The sequence below is a fragment of the Alligator mississippiensis genome, chromosome 1 (assembly GCF_030867095.1).
Source record: "Alligator mississippiensis isolate rAllMis1 chromosome 1, rAllMis1, whole genome shotgun sequence".
NCBI lineage: Eukaryota > Metazoa > Chordata > Crocodylia > Alligatoridae > Alligator > Alligator mississippiensis.
In genome coordinates this window covers 351,966,161-351,986,176 of record NC_081824.1, presented here as the reverse complement: position 1 = coordinate 351,986,176, position 20,016 = coordinate 351,966,161, and the positions used below count along the sequence as shown (strand labels likewise).

Below are 20,016 nucleotides of genomic sequence, written 5' to 3'. Positions count from 1 at the left end.
ATGCTAACAGATGAGCCAAACTACTTTTGAGGTTGTTTAACTTTAGCAAAAGTGGGAATAATGTGGGGAGGAGTACTTCAGTTAATTTTTTTGCATCATGTCTTCAAACCCAGCAGTTTTACTTCGAATAATCTGAGTTAGAAGTTTATCCTTATCCAGGATTTAGTACCTCATAAGCCCTGTGATCTCATAGGAATGGTTCTGATTTGTATCAATGGAGTGTGATGGGTTAATTTTCTGTTTTGAGATATTTCTGTTGGTGTAAAACATTGTTCCCTTTCCAAGACATACTTATTGTAAAACAAGCAAACAAAAACAATTCTATTAAACAACTTTTAGACTCTTGTAACAAGTAATACTTAAGACTACCATAACTGACAGAAGTTGAATGAGATTGATTCTCTTTTGTTCAGCTTGTTTGCATTAGGCATTTGACATCACTTTGGGCATAGTCACTGACACAATTTCCTTGATATAATCAGTCTTTCTCTTTTATGTGGATCTTTGACATGTGAAAGAGAGAAAAGATGGGGAAAATATGTTTATAAAGCCATTATCATTGAGGGGTACTTGGGCACAGACATATGAACAGTTTTCTATGAGGTAAAAGGGCTCAAGGGCTTAAAACATGCCAGCTCCCCTGAACTAACTACCCAGATGCATGCTCTCATTGCACAGTGAACAAAGGGTAAATTGCAATATCTCAGCCTTCAGTGAAAAGTAAATTATGCATCATGTCTGTATCGCTACTTCTTTAAAATGATTCCAACTCAAGATGCCTGTCTGTCAGCCCATTTAACTCAAGCTTCTTAATAAACCCCCATAAACAATTAATCCTAAGGAAGAATATGCCATTGGACCATGTTGGGTAATTGTAGCAAGTTAATGGTTGGTGTAGTTTCAGGTTGCCTTGCGTTCATTTTCTCACGTTAAAAATATTTGGGTATTCTGGCCAAAAGTGTTTTGTAACATATAAATAAATATAAAAGGAAAGAAAAAGCATAAACCAGCCATAGGATGCTTGCTTACATAAGTTCAATTCTTCACACATTTGGGCCCCTGAAAGCGCTATACAGCCATGACATAACACACGTGCATGGCTGCAGAGCGCTTTTAAAATGGCCAGTCATGTGAAAAATTAACCCTGGTCAAATTGAGTATTAGATGAAAGCACTCTAAAGCAGAGTGCCTTAAGGAATTTGTGTTCCCTCCAGGGTTCATTTTTTTTTTTTTTTTTGTGCTTTGAGGCTGGTGCCAACACTGAGCACCACCCTCAGCCCTATCCCTAGGCCTGTTAGTGGGGAAGGGCAGGGGAGGGAGAGGGAGCAGCAGGAGCTGCTGGCTGCTTTGCATGGCAGTAGCTGGAAGGGAGGGTGTGAAATGGAGCCCCCCTCCTAGCTACCAGGGCTGTGCAAAACGGCACCGTTCCATTTCAACTTGCATTTTGATGTTTCGACAAAATGGCGTTTTGTTTCAAATTTTGTTTCTATTCAAAACAGCTGTTCCGTTTTGTTTTGTCATAGCGGTTTCACTGTTCTGATGCTGTTTCAGTGTTTCACCCATAGACTATAATGGGGAAGCTTGAAACAGCCTGTAGACTTTGTTATTTCTTGCCTGATTTGGATGAAACTTGCAGGAATAGTAGCCCCTTCTGAGGGCCTGATGCATGCCACCTTTCTAGGAGAGAGGTGCAGCAGTTTCAGGGAAACTTCCCCTCAAGCTGCCAACAAGCAAAATTTGTGACATGGGTAACACTGTGTGTTAAGACACAGCAGGGTGAAAAGTGCAGGGATGGTAGCCCCTGCTGTGGCCATGAAGCCTGCCAGCTGTCAAGGAGCTAGGTGCAGGGGTTCTGGGGAACTGCACCTCAGGCTGCTGACAGGCAAAACTTGTGACATGGGTGTTTGTGGGACTGTCTCTGTCTTGGGGCACAGGGGGATGAAAGCTGTAGGCCTGCTAGGCCCTGCTGTAGCCACGAAGCCTGCCAGCTGTCAAGGAGATGGGTGCAGGGGCTTCTGGGGTCCTGCACCTCTGGCGCTGACAATAAAAACTTATGACATACGTGACTATCAAACAATGCTGCTTTTTATGCAATTTTTCCATCCCTCCCCCAGAGCACTGGGATTGGAAGGGACCCCAGGGAAAGATGACAGTCACTGGCCAGCTACACAGTCAATAATGAGAGCCCTCCTTCCCCCTCCCTCTCCTTACTTTAGTTTCTGTTTCCCTGCAGGCAAGCCCAACTTGAGCTTCGAAATTCAAAATGTTTCAACTGGCCTCGTTTCATTTTGAGGCTGTTTCAAAGCTCTCTGTTTCATTCCGATTTTGCTGTTTCAAGCTCGAAACAAGTTGAAACAGCATTGAAACAAAACTGCCAGAGAAATTTCGCACAGCTCTACTAGCTACCCTGCCTGGGCTGTTGGTGGGAGCTGGGCTGGGTCTAGAAGTGAGGGGCCTCTGTTCCACTCTGCCCTCAAATTGCAATGAATTGTCTTTTGGAGTACAAACCTTGTAAACCAGAATTGTCCTATATTTTTGTTCCATCTCTCTTGCATTGTTCATTTATCGTAGAATGACGTTCTTCGCATTCTTCATTTTATGGCTTAGTAACCATATTAACATAATTGACAATTTATTTTTGTGCTGCTTAATTTGGCATAGTGCTTTTAAGAAGTCATTGTGTGGTCTGTTAGGTCTGTTTACTATGTGGTGAGCTTTATAACAAATGTTCTGCTGGATTGGAATGAAATGACTTTTTTTTCAGTGCTTTTTTTTTCTTTGTACATTGTAAAGTTGGCTGGCTTTTTAAATTGAACTGTGTTCCAGGAGTTCCTCTTAGATCATATTCTTGTCTCTGCAAGTCACTAGGGCTTTCAAAAAAGGCATTAATGTTACTAGTGATGATGTGAGCTCAGAAAAGGGGGAACAGCTGACACCTGACCAGCACTGTTTACTGTAGCACTTCTCCAGTTTTACAACTTGTCCTAATGCTCATTAGTGATTCAAAGTAAAGTAAGAAATAGAGGGAAGTGGAGATGTGAGGACAAAAGTAGGCTTGTATGAAGCTAAGTACTCCATTGGAAACGACTGAAAAGCTTTGATACTTCAATGGAAAAGTGAAACCTAAGGCATGAATCTGGAAAGATGTGTATTTGTATGCAAACAAATGGAGATGTGCAATGGAAAAGGTAAGAGAGAAGCAGACTGCATTGCAAGGAAGGCATTTTGAAAAGCATGATAAATTTGCCACAGTTCAAATGGGACTAAATTTTCTTTCAGTATTACATCACATGCTTGGAGCGTTTTTTTGAAATAGGACAGCTTGACTTGCTGCAGGCTTGCCAGTTCATCTGTCCGTGGCCTCAGTGTAAATAGTTGTAGACTGAATAGCAGCGCTGTTTTGGATAGACTGCCTGGGCTGGAGGAAAAAAATATGCCTCTTCCCTATAATATTCATCCTTTGGATTAATATTGATAAAAAGAGAAAATTGACTTCAAATTAAGGTATCAAGCATTAATTAAATTCTGTACAGAGAATATGTAAAAGCTTATTCATTATTTCATTGATTTTTCTTCCTAATTCCTGTCTGAAACAGAAGCCATTGCTGTTCCCATCTTGAAAACAAACATTCTTGGGTTTAGGCTTTCAAGAAAATTTCATTTTGTGTGCATCTGCAATGTCATGTTCTGGCCGAAGTAATTTAAATTTACTTCTTAACATGAAACAGTTATTCAGCCTTTTTGTTTTTGTTAAATTATCGTAACTTAAATAGATATTTTTCCTATCTTTTTTTTTTTTCAGCAAAAATACCTTTCATAGGAATTTTTTCCATGCATTTGGCAATTATGGATCAATCTGGCATAAACAGTGACAAAACCTTCTCTTGTTAATACAACGGACCTATAATCTGCAGTAAGACAAGGATGATTTGGTGGTTGATACAGGAAATTAGAATGATCTGGGTTTGTACTTCTCCATATTCTACGTGAAAAACCAATCAAATCACTTTTGTTTCTCCCTTAATTTAGAGGGAAGTTTTATTCATACTAAAGCAATGGTTCACTTACTTTTTGGACCAACAGATTGGTATCAGCCCTCAATTTCTCAGTGACGATCAAGTACTTTATCACATTTTTGAATGGCAAATGCTATAACCCAGGGCTCAGTACAATCTGCAGCCCGTGATTTGAGAACCGCTGTTTTACCTTCTATCATTTCGAAGGATCTCTCAGGCTACTGAAGATTAAGAGTTTGTAGGGAAATGGTAGTTAAGGTTTTAATTTCTCTGTCTGCCAAGTTTGGTGTTGTTGCTTTTAACCACATTTCTCAAGAATCATTTCATTAAAATCATATTTCTTATGTGTAGCAACTAGCAAGTGCTACATAAACAAGAAAATGTGTTTGCAATTCATTGAAGGAGCAATGGAAGTTGATGATAAGATGCTGACAACAAAAAAAAAAATGAAAAAACAATTCTAAACACTACTGCATGCTGTTGGATGGCCAGCCAGCCTGTGGCATGGGAAGCCTGTATGTGGCACACAGCATATCAGGGAGCAGATAAGCAGCACAGCCACAGATAAGGGAGAAGACAACAGGAGATCAGGCTGGGAGCAGAAATCAGAGCAGCAGATCAGGCAGGGAGTACAGAGTAGAAAGCAGAGCAGCAGGTGGAGGAAAGGGATCTTAGAGAGACTCAAGGAGAGTGTGGGGCTAATTTGTGGTACACCTGCCAAGACTGTTGGCTCCTACTGTATTAAGCTATCTCTTCATATTTAACAATGTTACCTTCTTGAACTACCACATTTTATTATAGCTAGTATCAATAGTAATTGTGAACCATGTAATACAGCACTGAAACATTTTACATCCCACAAAAAATAGTTAAATCATAATTAAATTACAGTGGCCTTCTACAGTAATTGGAGTCCTGGAGTTTTTATTCGGTGAAACGTTGAGAGGCCTTCCTTATGGCCTGATTCAGACTGGGTTACTTGTAACTGTAGAAACCAGATACAGAAACTAAGACAAACTGGTTTCATTATATTTGCAGGCATCTTTCCCAGGAAACCTGCAGCTAGTCCTTGTTCTACGCCCGACAGGATTTTTCCACCGAACTCTCACCGACCTTGCCTTCAGATTTAACAGAGATGAATTTAAAATGAAGGTACCTGTAAGTAGTCCTTTTCTTCAATTTATGTTCATAAGGATGTATTAAAAGACTTCATATGGAAATTGAGAACATTTTGTCAAAAGAACAAACTTGCATAAAAGTATTTTTAACAATTGGTCTGTGTAATTTTATATAGGTATTATTTTTTCCTGTGTTGTAATTTTGAGGAAAACCTGTCTATCAACCTTCTCACAGACAAATAATAGTATTTTAATAATGATGTAAACAAAATTGGTAATCTGATACAATACCTTGCCTGCCTATGTCCTTAGACCAACACGGCTACAACCAAAAACCCAGCAATGTGGAAGCTAATCTGATATGAAGCACTTAGCCCAAAATTCCTTGTCACTGGCTAGGTAATGTTAATCCTGCTCTTGCTGTTGCAGATCATAATGTTGGGCTCAGTAACAGAACTTCAGCGTTACATTGGTAAATCACAGCTAACAGAAGACCTCGGTGGCAGTCTAGATTATTCCCATAGCAGATGGCTGTCTCATCGCACTGTAAGTCTCCAGTTGTTGCTTTATTTTTTCAGTTTAATGGACCCTTCTGTTTTATGTTATCATTTATAAAAACAAATTCCAGTTAATGTGCACTGACATGGCCTGAGGAGTCCCTGTGGGACTTAGTCATATTGGAGAAATATTATGAGTAATAAGTTTGGGAGTGGTTTTCTTGGGGTTTGGAGCAACAAAGCTGCAGAATATTGTTGAGGGGAGGCTTATTGTTCCTTCAGTGGAGAGAAAACTAAAGTTGAAAAATGATAGCAGTTTGTAAAAGAGTGTGGGAAATGTATCTGATGTAATCCTACAGAAAATATGCAGTTAAGGAGCTGATGGTGAAGGTATCTTATATACAAATCTGCTGCTTGCAAAATATTTTGTATAGACCATCTTTCATCTCTGGAAGTCTGTCAGTTTTGCTCAGCTTTAATGGTCATCTTACAACATTTGCATCTTTTTTTTTTTTTCAGTGGGAGTTTGTGTTCAGAGCACATGACATTTCTTTAACTCTTTTCTGTTCCCAAAGGCTATAGAAAATTTCGCCCTAATGGTTAAGGAAACAGCTCAAATGCTTCAGTCCTTTGGGACTGAATTGGCTGAGACAGAACTACCAAATGATGTGCAGTCAACCAGCATCCTTCTTGCCGCACACACAGAAAAGAAGGATAAAATGAAGGTAAGCATGTTGCAAGGAGGGAACAGTGTTTTTAGTCTGCACATTGTTTTAGTTATAACTAGCAATACAAGTACAGCTGAAAATTGGAGGGATTTTTAAATTTAAATGTATAGATGCATGTAAGACCTTCTTGTATAGCTAGACAGTTGTAAGAAAGTCTGAAGTTAAACAAGAAACTTTATTCTTTGCAAAAGAATACTCCTTAAGGTCAAAGAAAGAGGCTACACTTGGATCTTTTTTGGCATGGATTCCTATATAATATATAATGCGATGCTGCGGCTAGTAAAGCGACCAAAACGCTGGCTTGCATCCATAGATGCTTCTCAAGCAAATCCTGGGACGTCATTCTCCCCCTGTACTCGGCCTTAGTGAGGCTGCAGCTGGAGTACTGCGTCCAGTTTTGGGCTCCACAATTCAAAAAGGATGTGGAGAAGCTTGAGAGAGTCCAGAGAAGAGCCACGCGCATGATCAGAGGTCAGGGAAGCAGACCCTACGATGACAGGCTGAGCGCCCTGGGGCTCTTTAGCCTGGAAAAGCGCAGGCTCAGGGGTGATCTGATGGCCACCTACAAGTTTATCAGGGGTGACTACCAGTATCTGGGGGAACGTTTGTTCACCAGAGCGCCCCAAGGGATGACGAGGTTGAATGGTCACAAACTACTACAAGATCGTTTCAGGCTGGACATAAGGAAGAATTTCTTTACTGTCCGAGCCCCCAAGGTCTGGAACAGCCTGCCACTGGAGGTCGTTCAAGCGCCTTCATTGAACACCTTCAAGATGAAACTGGATGCTTATCTTGCTGGGATCCTATGACCCCAGCTGACTTCCTGCCCTTTGGGCGGGGGGCTGGACTCGATGATCTTCCGAGGTCCCTTCCAGCCCTAATGTCTATGAAATATAAACAAAACGTAGCAGTGATATTTATGGTATTTGTATGTGCAAATACACTAAAACTGTGTAAATATTTCAAGTCCTGTAGCTTTATTTGCTTTAAACCAGGGGTGTCAACCACATAGCCCAGTTGTGGCTCTCAGCCATGTGGGGCTGGTAAAAAAAAGCTAGGATTTCGGGGGGCATGGTGGGTAGGGATAGATTTACCACCAAAATCTGGGATACTGAGCTCCTTTGGACGGGCGCATGTGGGCATTGGGGTGCGCGAAGATTATATTAACCCCCATGGATGCCAATGCATGCTCAGCTACTGCCATACTCAAATCTATAATGTGAAGAGCCCCACAGTCCAAATCTGCCCAGGGAGTGGAATGAGTGTGATACCCCTGCTTTAAAGCATTGCTATTAATCATATTACTTTACTAAATGATTCTCACTAATCTTTCTGTAAAGAACATTGTATTGTTACAAGGTTTCTTGTGAATTCTGTGATTTGCTCTGATATATTTTATGGGAGTGTTTTATCTTCTGCAGGAAGACTTGAGGTTAGCAATAGAACAGGGACACAATATCCTTGCAAGTATCACAGAGCCAATGACTGAAAACCCTGACTACCAACTGAACCAAGATCAGCTTGACAATCAAACCACAGTGGAAAGGTGAGATTAAACCAATTCCTGCCACTCATTCCATTCTTCTGTGAATTTCTTTCCTTTTTATCTTCTAGTGTTTAACTTGGGCAGGTAACAGAAAAAAGGCTTGTCATCATAAACAGACAGTGCTGTTCAGGCAATTGCCCTTCTGCTGCAAGGGCCCTGTTGTAGGCCTCAGAATTGTATCTTTTGTGCTGTTCAGTCATCCTAGGAACGAAAATTTGTTTCAATGTCAAAAATAGATCTATGGCACTCACTCAAGGTCTGGTTCATCTGACTTGGATTTGGACAGCTCTAGGTAGCGAAAGAGAAGATTGCTACAGTGGCTGACTGGCATTCAACTTGAATAAGGCAGAGAGAGTGTTTTGGAGAGAAGAGAGAAATGGTATCAATCTCTTCTTTTGAGTGAACTTGTTAACCTTTATTGCTATGAACCTAGGAGACCAGTTAAATCACCAGTAGTTTCTATACCTCCATGGAGTGGCAGAAATAGAGAATGTTTTTTCTTTTTTTTCTTTTTCTTTCATCTGGTAGGAAATTGTCATCGTTCCTGCCAGATGCAAATTTCTTGAAGTTGACTTCCTTGGCACCTTCAGATTTGGAGTATTGTAACATGCTCTGCTTGGGATAAGCTAGAAGATAACTGAGAAACTTGAGCAAAGGCAGAATGAAACAGGATGATTGTTCTTGTAAAAATGTGTGAAGTAGAGCAGAGAACTAGCTCTGTTCTCTTGCATCCTCTGATTTACAACTCAGGGTATTGAGTTTTGATTTCAAAGCACCTGAAGTTTTAAGCCTTAACTGGTTCAGAAATCATCTCTGTCCTTGTGCTCAGATCTGACAGTTGAAACCAGTTTCTAATTGTCTGGGAGTAAAAATAATTTCAAGGGAAGGCTCTCTACTTTAGGACTTATGAGAGCAAGTGCTTGAGATACCACATTAGCTAATCTTATGCAGGCCCTTTCCTGGTAGTGGGTGTTTAAGGTAGGGAGGTTTATTTTTTCCCTTATGCAGGGGTCAGGAAGAGTCTGTAGTACTGCTTACATTTTTATCAGTGTAGATGTTGGCCTTTTTGCATATGCTGAAACACTACTTAGAGATTGCTAGGTGCCAGTTACATGAACACAGAAATAAGTAATAGATATTAAGGTTTTTCCTCTTCTCCCTTTTGTCATCTGTGTTTGTATTTGCTTTAGCTCCAATATTGTTAGTACAGTTTTTATTCAGAAGAGCCATCTATTTCAATGAGCAGAGTTTGGGAGAAACTTCATTTTCACTAATATAGGTATTGACTATTTGCAAGCCATTTGCTTCTTGTTTCTGCTTAAAAATTTCTCAAATAGCTATAATGACTGAAAAGCCAGAGTGGATTTTAGGGTTCATACAAGTCCCTCTTCTGCATTAATCTTATTTTTGTTTTGAATTCAACTCCTAAATGTTTGTGTGGTGTTTTTCATTCCAAAATTCTGGGTTAATTTTTACATTGAAAGGTGAAGAGAGTGTTCCTCTGACCCAAGTTGCAAAATATCATAAATATCATTACATTGTAAGGAGATTCTCCGATACTGTGGTGTACAGTGGTGTGTGTTTGGATATAGTATTGGTGCTTATGTAGGTAGGGAAGTGAGAGAGAAGTAAAATAGTCTCAGAACTCGAGTTCAAAGATGACTGAAATCTGCAAAAGAAAGAAGGTGGGGATTTTATTACACTACTGCATACTTGGCTATAGCAGAAAGCTGCAGGTTGGAACTTTTTGGCTTGAGAGAAGAATCTATATATCTTAAATTGGAACTAGTGTGTGTGAGCACTAACTCTAGCCATAGCTGTCAGTGCTAATGTTCAAGGTTATTCCTGTTTTACATCATTATCATTAAAAAAACAAAACAAAAAAAACCCCCATTTTCTGCATACTAAAAAGGAGAGGAAATTCCACAGGTGTAGAAACTATACTGCTAACAGACCATTTTAATACTTTGAAAAATGGTTACTTTAAAGGAGGCTATGAACTTTCCATTCAAAGATAATGTCTCTTGATCCATATATCTGATGTGGCACTTTCTGTTGTAGGCTTCTGGCTCAGTTAAATGAAACTGAGATGGCCTTTGATGAATTTTGGGCTAAACATCAGCAAAAACTTGAGCAGTGTCTTCAACTTCGTCATTTTGAACAGAATTTTAGAGAGGTGAGAGTTTCCTGGTGCTATTCTAATATTGCCTTTATGTCATTGGCTGGCTGCAGAAATTGGTATGCCTTAATTACACTAGCCAAATTGGCCATTAGGCTCAAAAGAGCCTTTGACTTATTTTTACGTTTAAATTACATCAGAATCTGCACCCAGGTTCTCTGTATTGTCAGTATTTGAAAACATCATTCACTTTTACCACTGGCATTCCCAATTACTCAGCTTAGTAAGGACATCTCTCATATCTGTCCAGTTGTCTTTGCTCTGGTAAAGGCAGAGTTCCTAAAAATGTTTTCCACTGTCCTTGTTGAATTTGCTCCATTTGCAAGTATCAAGTAATAGGATTGCCTTAGTTTTTATTTTTATAATAACAATGATGTATTTGTTTGCACCTTGAGTTATGATTAAAGTTAGCTTCACAAAGTTGCAATTGTCTTTTGCAATCCTTTTTTAATGTGAGCAAATCACTGCTACTGAAAATAAGGGTATCCATCATCCAAGTGATGGCTTTCAATAGTAGTTTTGAGGTAGATGAAGTAACCCTTTCTGATGCATTGTTCTTTCTAATTTCAGGTCAGAGCAGCTTTAGATATTGTGTCCGAGAGGCTATCTGCTTTCACAGATGTGGGAAACAGTTGCTCACATGTGGAGCACATCCTGAAGGACCTTGCTAGCTTTGAAGAAAAATCACATGTAAGAGCTTTGTAATTTCTCCATGGTTCTTAGCCTGCCTGTGTTCCCTTTTGGAAACAAAATGTAAACATGGTTAGTTGATGCATATATTTTATGGGGCAAAATCTAAACCCTGAACTGGGCAGAAAGATAAGAAAACACTTTGATTTATCAGGCAGTGCATCAGTTAACCATTTGATAATGGCATAAAATGATGCGTATAACATATAAATGTAATTTTCCATAATAAAACCACATTTATGTATTCTACTTGAGATGTTTAAAAAATGCCAGTCCTATATTATAGATGTATGTTAATCCAGTATTTAAAAAGGTTTTGCTTTCTTAGGAAACTGTAGAAAAAGCCAGAGTGCTTGTCTCTGAAGGAGACCAGTTTATTCAAAACGAGCATTATGCTGTGGACTCCATTCTTCCAAAGTGCAATGAACTCCAGCATCTCTGTGATGCATTTACTACAGAGACAGACAAGAGGAAAAATCTACTCAACAAATCTCTGGAACTACATAGCCTATTAGAAAAGGTAAATTTAATATGTAAAAGCTCTGAATTCCATATCTCTTGCCAATGACACTGTAAATATGTGGTGCTCCCTTTTATAATGTACATAGTGATTCAGTAAAGAAATACTATTTCTGGCCTGAATCAGACACTTGCTTAATAGATAGGGAAACCATCAGAAATATGATTCTTTTTCTTCCCCTTTTCATAGCTGAATAGCATATAAAGTTATACACCAATGTCCACTCTTTCTGTGTCCTTTTGTTTCCAGTCTATGAAGTGGTGTGATGAAGGAATCTACTTGCTGGCTTCACAGCCTGTGGACAAATGCCAGTCCCAGGATGGTGCAGAATCAGCTTTACGGGAGATTGAGAAATTCCTGGACACTGGTGCTGACAACAGAATTGAAGAACTGAATAAAATATGCAAAGAATATGAAACCATCCTTAACCAGGATTTAATGGTACTCTTGGTGTCTATACACGTGCATTTTGTTAACTTTAGGATTGCTTTCCGGCAGGACCAGCATTAATGATAAGCTACATCACTGTCCTCCTAAGGCAGCAATTTTTGAGGCTCTTTCAACTCCTTATCCATTCTACTCACTAATGTCAGCTACACTATCTGTTGGCTGTACTGGTAGCAGATAAGAACTACAGTTCAAGTCTGTCATTGCTTTTGTGGCCTCAGCACTGCTTTTAATTTTATTTTCTTGTGGGGAAAAGAGTAGTCTGTACATTTTTAAAAAATCCTGTGGTGCAATTGTCATCACTTCCCAGAGCAGCTTTTATAAAGGATGCTTATCAACTCTATCTCTTTTTAAGGGTACCCTGAACATCACAGCAGCTGCTGGGGCTTGGGAGATGCAAGACAAATATAGCCCCTGTTGGGTCATCACCCCACTCCCATCCCAGATAGCTGTGAAAAAAAGTTCTCAAACAAGTTCTTGCTTTGTTGCACTGATTCGGCAAGAATTTGATTATTTATATCAGTTTGGGGGTGGGGTATTCTATGTCAAACGTTACTTCCATGTGTGACTTACCATTTATGGCTGCTTTATTTGATGTCATTTAAGTTAGAAGCTTTGTGAAAATTTCACTCTAACTTTTTTTGGTGTATGAACCCAAACCCATTAAAAGTGACTTGGGCATTTAGTGGCCAAAGTCCCAATAATTATTTTTCTTTATTTTCTTTTCCTCTTCCTCACAGAACTAGAGCACATTGTTGTCATAGGTAAAATATTTTAATAAGTGATGTATGCTAATGGCATATGGCAGCATAGGTTGTGATTATGTTCCTAACTATGATGACAGTGTTATGCTACTGTTACAGGAGCATGTGCAGAAAGTTTTCCAGAAGCAGGAGAGCATGGAAGAAATGTTTCGAAAGAGACAAGTGAGCCTTAAGAAACTGGCAGCTAAACAGACCCGTCCAGTTCAGCCAGTGGCACCTAGACCTGAGGCCTTTGTAAAATCACCTTGTACCTCTCCAGGTAAGTACCTGTTGTGAAAAAGTCCTTCTGGAAACCCAAGGTTTCCAGGAATTGTCATCTCAAGAGAAAGTATGAGTAAGAACTTCCCAGTGACACAATAGGCACAAAGCTAGCCATGAGACCTTCGCAAGGACAGTATTTAAGACTGTTACCTGTTTACCATAAATAGTTCTATATGTAAATTGTTGTACATCATAAAGAGCCGTTGCAACATCACAAGCCTCTTCAAGATACAACAGCTGTAATACTGTATCCCTGAAATCAGTGTCCTACCTTATGCAGATGAACTTGAAAAGAACTCAAGCTTTCATCGGTGGCTGAACAAATAATCTGTTTTAAATCTATTTCAGTTTTTACAGATGTTGATTCTGTCATCTATACTAGGTCTTCGAAGAGACTATGTAACCAGCCCAGAAAGTAATATGATTCCGAGAAGGAACTACCGAAGAACAAAAGTAATTTTGTTTTCGATTACTTCATGTCCTTCTTGTCATCTGACTGTCTGAAGCTACCCTATTTTTGGGGGTTTGGATATACCAAAATGTTTTTTGATTGAGGCTAACCAGAGTCTTGGTTAAACAGTTTTATGTCCTTCAGGGTCATGCCATTGCCCCAATGTCTTTCCTCTGAGAAGAAGGACTAGACTGCAGCTTTTTCAAGCTGTTGTCTGGCCCCAATATCTATTTACGCGATGTCCCCCCAAGACCTTTGTATAACCTTTTGTTCAGTTGCTTTTGAATTTGCCTCCTACGTTTCCTTCATTTTTAGCAGAATCTCAGTTGAGCTTGTGTATGAAACTAGTTATAGTATCAGTGTGTGTACATCTTCCTGTTTTTTTCCTCCAACACTTTTTTTTTTTTTTTCATTTTTTGTTCCAGAGTGAAATGAGTGAAATGCAACAAAGCCGAAGCGGATCAGTGATGGATGATGAAGAAAACCTAGCTGTTTTACGGAGGTGGGTACAGCTTAGCTAAAAACTATATTTGGGTTGAACACAATCTACTACTATGTTTGGTTAAGGGTCAGATAAGAATCTGAAGTTTCATGAGTTTCTGGAAATAAATTAGTTGTATTCTGTCATATACAATGGAAGATTTTTCCCCCTTTTTAGTCTTCAAGTTTGTGATTTTTTCTTTTTTTTTTTGCTTGTACCATATACTTTAGCTTCACTTCATTTAGGCTGATGTTCCATTATAAGTACATTAATGTACAATTTTGTTTCAGATAGTTATTCAAGTCTTAAATAAACCAATAATAAACCGTCTTCATATTTCTGACATGAGGCTTTTTAAGCTTTTATTTGAATTCATTACTTCTGTCTGCCACATCAGGCCCATTATGTTACAAAATTAGCTTGATACAAATCTAGAATTGTTACAGAAGAGCTTGCAGAGTCAAGTGTCCTACCTCACCTATTCCAAAAAAGCTATACTATTGCTAAACTAAGTGTTGGCATTTAGTCCAACACTTAGTTGCATGAACATGCAACGAAGTCATTCAAAATCATAAAATACATTGCTTACTTGCTTATTTTGGGAAAAAATCTAATGAATACAGGCAGGAAGACATTCATTTTTTCATATGCCATAAAATCTTTAAATCTAAGATGATTTGAGTACAATTTGACCAACAATAAAAATCTGTATTTCATGGCACATGCAGTTTGTCTAATTCCAGCTCCTGTAGTATTTCCAGACACAATTTAACCCAGATTTAGAATGGGTTGGGATTAAAAAAAAAATAATAATCCAAAGACTCAGTTTGTGACAGTACTTGCAATATTTGAATTGTGTCCAAATAATATAGCTACCCCTGCCTTTCCATCTCAGGCCAAAATTTTTACCATAAAATATATATTTAAATGCTAGATTATGTATAATTTTGATGGAAATTATGTAGGGTTCAGAGTTATCACTTTGTTTTATTAGTCTAAGGAAATAAACCAGTTCTCCTTGATTTTGATTTTTGTTTGCAGTCATGTAATTAATGAACTTATTGAAACAGAACGAGCATATGTGGATGAGCTTCTATGTGTTCTTGAGGTAAGTGTATTACTATTTATACATCTAATAGGTTTTTATTCAACACTAGGGTATCTTGACACCTACCAGTTTTGCATTAAACAATCTGACCACTGATGGCATGTGTATAGGGTTTTTTTTCTTTCCTCCTCCCTGCTTTTGCTCAGTTTTTTTGCTGCTAGCTGAGTTTGTTATTTCCATTTCTAGACCCTCATCCCCATTAACCCTCTCAAATTTCCATCAAGGCTTCAGATGTCTACTGAAAACCCAGGTGAAATGTTCATTTAGTTCTTGGGTCTCACCTGAATTTTTTAATCTCTACATCATCTTTGCAGCATTTGGACCTTCAACTCCTCATCTTTTTTCTTCACTCCCACTCCTCCTTTTTTAATCCAAATGGCTGAAAAGCTGTGCTACTTGTTTTTAGTACCTTTTGCAAGGTCTAACTTAGTCTGACATTCTGCAATTTTCATTTTGTTTCTATACTTTATGATAGTTAAAACTTAGATTTCATTGCTGATCAGTTCTTTTCTCCTTTTGGGCTTTCTCCTTTTTGTTAAAATCACTTTTGAGGTTGTTATTAATCCAGTTACCACTGTAGCTCTTTCTTCTGGATTTTTCCAGATAAAATCTCCAGATAGTGTGTGTTTACTTTTCATTTAAAGACATTTTCTTTAAAGAAAATATCTTTTCTGCTCAAGCCTTTGAGCACTTCATTTGAGTCCTTCATGAATTATTTTCCTTAATTTCTTAAATGTTGCTCTTTTAAAATGTTAAGTCTGAATTACAGACCTATTCTTGTTTATCCTTCCATTTTAATGAGAACTGAATCAGCTCATGGTTATGCATGATCCAAGAGTATTTTTGTGACCAGCTCAAGTGATATCCTTACTGTTCCAAAAAAAAAAAAAGAAGGGGGGGGGGGGGGCCTTCCATCTTCTCAATTCAGTGTGTGTTTGGTGGAGAAACCTGTTGGCTATCATATCACGGAATATCCAGATGAGTTCATTATTAGTGATATTTATTCTCCAATCTATTTTAAAATAAATTCTTCCTTTGTCATCAGCATAATGTTGAAAATCAAGTTCACACCACTTGATCGCTTCATCTAATGCCTGTGTTTAAAAAGAGCCAGAAGGAAGACTGAACCTATTAAAAGGAGGTTTGGAGGTGGAGAGCAGAACCTTTTGCTTCTTTTTCTGGGTGTACCTCTTCAAGAAGGACTTGTATCATTCTAATTAATTGTCCTGAATCCCTGGCCCAAGTCCTTCAGGAAACAGATGTCTCTTCATCAACAGTGTCAAATGCTATGAAGAGGTCCAGGCAGATGAGGACTGATCTGCTTTATATCAGATCATCCATCTGTACCACTAAAGTAGTTTCAGTCCTATTTCCCAGACCAAATCCAGCCTGTGCTTTCTTTGAAGTAGTAACTTAAATTTGATTATCTCAATTTTAGTCTTTGTCTACCTTGGTGAGATTGCTTTGAAATGGAGAGGAAGGCTTGATTTATGAGTAGTTTTACACTGATTAATATTGAAGGTGCATTTCTTTGTTGGTTGGCTGCACTATTGCCTATTTAAAAGGGAAAAGAGTCCTTCTCTGAATGATGTATTGGCTGTTTCAAGCAGTAGGAATACTGGCTGTGTTCACAACCTCCCTACGTAAGCAAGAAAAGGCACAGATCAAATTTAGAAGTCTTGAAATTAGGGACCTATCAAATTCATGGCAGAAGTGGGGTGCACTGTGGCTCCTTTAATCCTGCAGTTTCCCATACACCCCCCCCCCCGACTCTTTCTTTCTCTCTCTCTCATTGGTGAAGGCACCCCACTTGCAGCTTGCTCCTGATCAGTGAGGAGGTGAAAACTGTGGTTTTAAACATAATGCCTTTTTTGGCTCCCATCACTTATTGGCTGAGGGGCCCCAGATGGCCCTGCTGTTTGTTTCTGACTGGCAGGGAGGCAAAAATGGCACCATGTTTAAAAGCATGGTTTTAGCTTCCCTGCTGATCAGGAGGAAGTGGCAGGGACTTCTGTGGCCGGGAGGGGAGGGAAGGGGGGAGCAGGGGGCAAGGTGCACATGCGGGAACATACAAGATTAAAGGAACCACCATACATTCTACTTCTGCCATGCATTTGGCATGTCCCTACTTCAAATGTAACTCCATTATGGTGCCCAGAACTTATTGGGGCTGCTGTTTTTAAGTGAGCATCCCAAATATACAAGACCTCTACAAAATGGAATGATTAGTTCTTTGTGGTGCTTGGTCCATGGCTCTAATGTGTCTTATAGGCACTCAGGCTTGATGAAGCATTTTATTCCAGAGGAAAGGGATTGGTCAGCTTCAACAGAAGCTTATTGGAAAGGTCTTCTTGGCAATGGAATGCATTATCAGCATAGGCTTTGATGCATTCTTTGTTTCCTCCTGTCTCTGGCAGCCATTATCTTTCTACTACTAGTGCTTGAGTATCTGTTCTCTCTCTTCATCCAGTGCCAGGTGTTATAAAACCAAGGAGACCCATGCATGTTGTGTGTGTGTGGTGGGGGGACAGAGGCTATCTGGAGTCAGTGTTAATGATTGGGACTAGTGTACGATGATGATGGTCCACCAGATTATTTACTCTTCATCCTGTAGGTGGAGCACTGCTGTTAGTAAATGGGCTGTGGCATTTTTTTTGGAGTCTGAATTTCTTGCAAAGGAATTGGGAATGTTAATCTTGTTGCCTTGGACCTGGAAGGTCTCTGACTACTGCCTAAATGCATTCTGTCCAAAATAGCAGTTTGGAATGTCCTCAATCTTGACACTTAGGATGAAAATCAAGTCCAGGGTATGAAAGCCATAGGGGAAGGCATGTGAGGATATACGTGTTTAATCTCCTGGGGCAAATCTGGGTACTTTACCACCATTTCCAAGAATGTATGGATAAGCTCCTTTTATGAATCCTCTAGTCTTCAAATGAGCCTGAAATCGGATAATTTTTTACTATTAAATGAATACATTCAGATGGATATATTTACCTGAGGGATGTCTCTTAGAGTAGGTATTTGCAGCAAGATGAATTCAGAGCTGCCTTACTCCTTTTCCTGTTAGGGTCTGAGGAGCAGACATTTTCAATAGTTTATCCTTAAAACTACAAGTTTTGATGAGTTCTTGGTACAAAAAGCCTTGGTTTTTCTATATATAATCTATCTGGAAATCACTATGCTGGGATACTGTCCAGTGTTCCCAGGACTAGTGACAAGTCATAGTGATCTAAACCCCTTATATAAATTCTCCCTTCCTGATTTATGCCATGTTCACTGGCCAGAGAATCTGTCCCAGTATGCCTAATTGGGAATATCTGAATCTGATGCGCTCAAACTATTGTGTATGTGCTACATGCTGAAAATGGGCTCTTCAGCATGACTTTTATTGCCTGCAGTAGTATATAGCTGTAGGTTAGTGTTCAGAGATGAATTGGTACTATAACTTACCTTTCAGAGTATAACCTGGAATTTTAGCTTTGAAACTTAGAGCTTAAATGTACAAACATTTTTAAATCACAAATTCTCTGAATTAAATAAGGCAGGAATTATATTAACATTAGCCTGGATATTGGGATTCTATAAACTGCTGCTTGCTTATTTTTCTACAGCATTCAGTATTTTTTTAAAATTTTCTCTTTAAATGGGTATATGCATCCTGCTTAGATTTTACTTAAGTGGTAGTAAAAAGAGAAGTGCTTTTAAGGTTGACTATTTTATCTTTTATTTTGAAATCTTGCTTTGCTGTTTATAAGCAGCTAATAGGTTGACTTTTGTAAGGGACATAGGTGTTGGAACTAAATTAAGCTACTTAATCTTCCTTTTTCATGTGTCATAGGGGTATGCTGCTGAGATGGACAACCCCTTAATGACGCATCTCATGTCACCAGGGCTGCAAAATAAGAAGGATATTTTGTTTGGGAACATGGAGGAAATTTATCACTTTCACAACAGGTTAGGCAATCATGTTCAATTAAAAAAAAAGCAGTGTGCTGGTGGGCAAGGTTGAATGTTTTAAACTGCTTATGAAAAACTTTAATACCATGGACAGACATACATTTGGATCACTCTGAATCCCAGTGTGTTCCAATTTAAGCTCCATGTGTAACCCCACCCTCTCCCCTGCAGCACTTCAAAATGTCTGTGAAAACATACAGGCTAGGGACAGAAGTTGAACATAAACCGGTTTAAGTGATCAGAAACTAGTTTAAACCTGTAACAGAACCAAAAGTCCAGTGCATGTAAACCAGTTTCAAAATGTCTGAAACTAGTTTAAGATAAACCTGGTTGAATGCAGTATCAGACTTAACTAATTTAGATCAAACTGGTTCATGGAACTTGTCTCATGTCCCTTCCTGGCTCAAGTTAAATCACATTCCCCCAGCATCACGGGATGCTTTGCAGTCCTGGGCTGGGCTGTGCTGTCTGCTCAAGCAGGGAAGGGTTGGCCCCACCTTTCTGCCCTTTAGCCGGAGCAGTGAGGGCTAGATGACAAGGGGAGAGGGGTGGGAAACCCAGCTGGGGACACAGCCCATCCATCTGGTGAAGGGGAGAGCAGCTCCTGCCAGAATTTTTCCTGCTGGAGTGGAGGGCACAGGGGACAGCAGGCTCAGGCAGAGGGGGATTAAACCCCCCACCTCCCCTCTCCCACCAGCATGGGACCCCCGCTAGGGTCTGCCCAGCTTTTCTCCCCTGCTTGTGGCTCAGTACAGCCTGGGAACCCCAGAACCACCCTCCTGGCCAGGAGGCAATCCTGCTGCACCGTCCCAGCTACTGGGGCACTGGTTTCACTCGGGGTAGCCAAGAAGCAAAGGCCAGGTCAAGCAGAGGGAGGGAGGGGAGCAAAACTGGCCACAAACCCAGGTGGGAGCATGCACAGAGGGATTGCAATGGTAGCAGCTCCATCCTGGATGTGTACCCTGCTGTGCAGAGGGACCCAGGCTTTTGGAAAAGGGGCTCATCCCTGCCCTGCTTGGTGATGATCATTTCAGTCTGGTGCCAGTGGAACTTGAGCCACCAGAGCAGCTGGTTTCAGAGGAAGACCTGGGCATGGAGCCTCATGGCAGAGCCAGCCACTCTGAGGGTGCCAGGCCTGTAGAGGTTGGCCACCGGGTAGGTGCCGCCTGCGCTGGCCCACGCCACCAAACTGCAGCTGGTTGCTAGGCAGGCAGCAGCAGCAGTGGGGAAGCTACCTGGGGGCAGAATGG

At 39.9% G+C, this 20,016-nt stretch overlaps 1 protein-coding gene across 8 annotated transcripts in view; it reads left to right on the top strand.

Moving 5' to 3' along the window:
• MCF2L (MCF.2 cell line derived transforming sequence like) overlaps window positions 1-20,016 on the top strand; it is a 178,591-nt gene that overhangs the window by 130,556 nt on the left and 28,019 nt on the right. For all 8 annotated transcript variants that reach the window (XM_059721059.1, XM_019484966.2, XM_014600419.3 and 5 more), the window contains 13 exons: window positions 5,055-5,174; window positions 5,564-5,680; window positions 6,207-6,356; window positions 7,781-7,905; window positions 9,967-10,081; window positions 10,655-10,774; window positions 11,103-11,294; window positions 11,544-11,735; window positions 12,605-12,764; window positions 13,149-13,219; window positions 13,643-13,719; window positions 14,740-14,806; window positions 18,648-18,763. In XM_059721059.1, coding sequence (XP_059577042.1) covers window positions 5,055-5,174; window positions 5,564-5,680; window positions 6,207-6,356; window positions 7,781-7,905; window positions 9,967-10,081; window positions 10,655-10,774; window positions 11,103-11,294; window positions 11,544-11,735; window positions 12,605-12,764; window positions 13,149-13,219; window positions 13,643-13,719; window positions 14,740-14,806; window positions 18,648-18,763 — 1,622 coding nt within the window. The remainder of the gene's footprint in view (window positions 1-5,054; window positions 5,175-5,563; window positions 5,681-6,206; window positions 6,357-7,780; window positions 7,906-9,966; window positions 10,082-10,654; window positions 10,775-11,102; window positions 11,295-11,543; window positions 11,736-12,604; window positions 12,765-13,148; window positions 13,220-13,642; window positions 13,720-14,739; window positions 14,807-18,647; window positions 18,764-20,016) is intronic.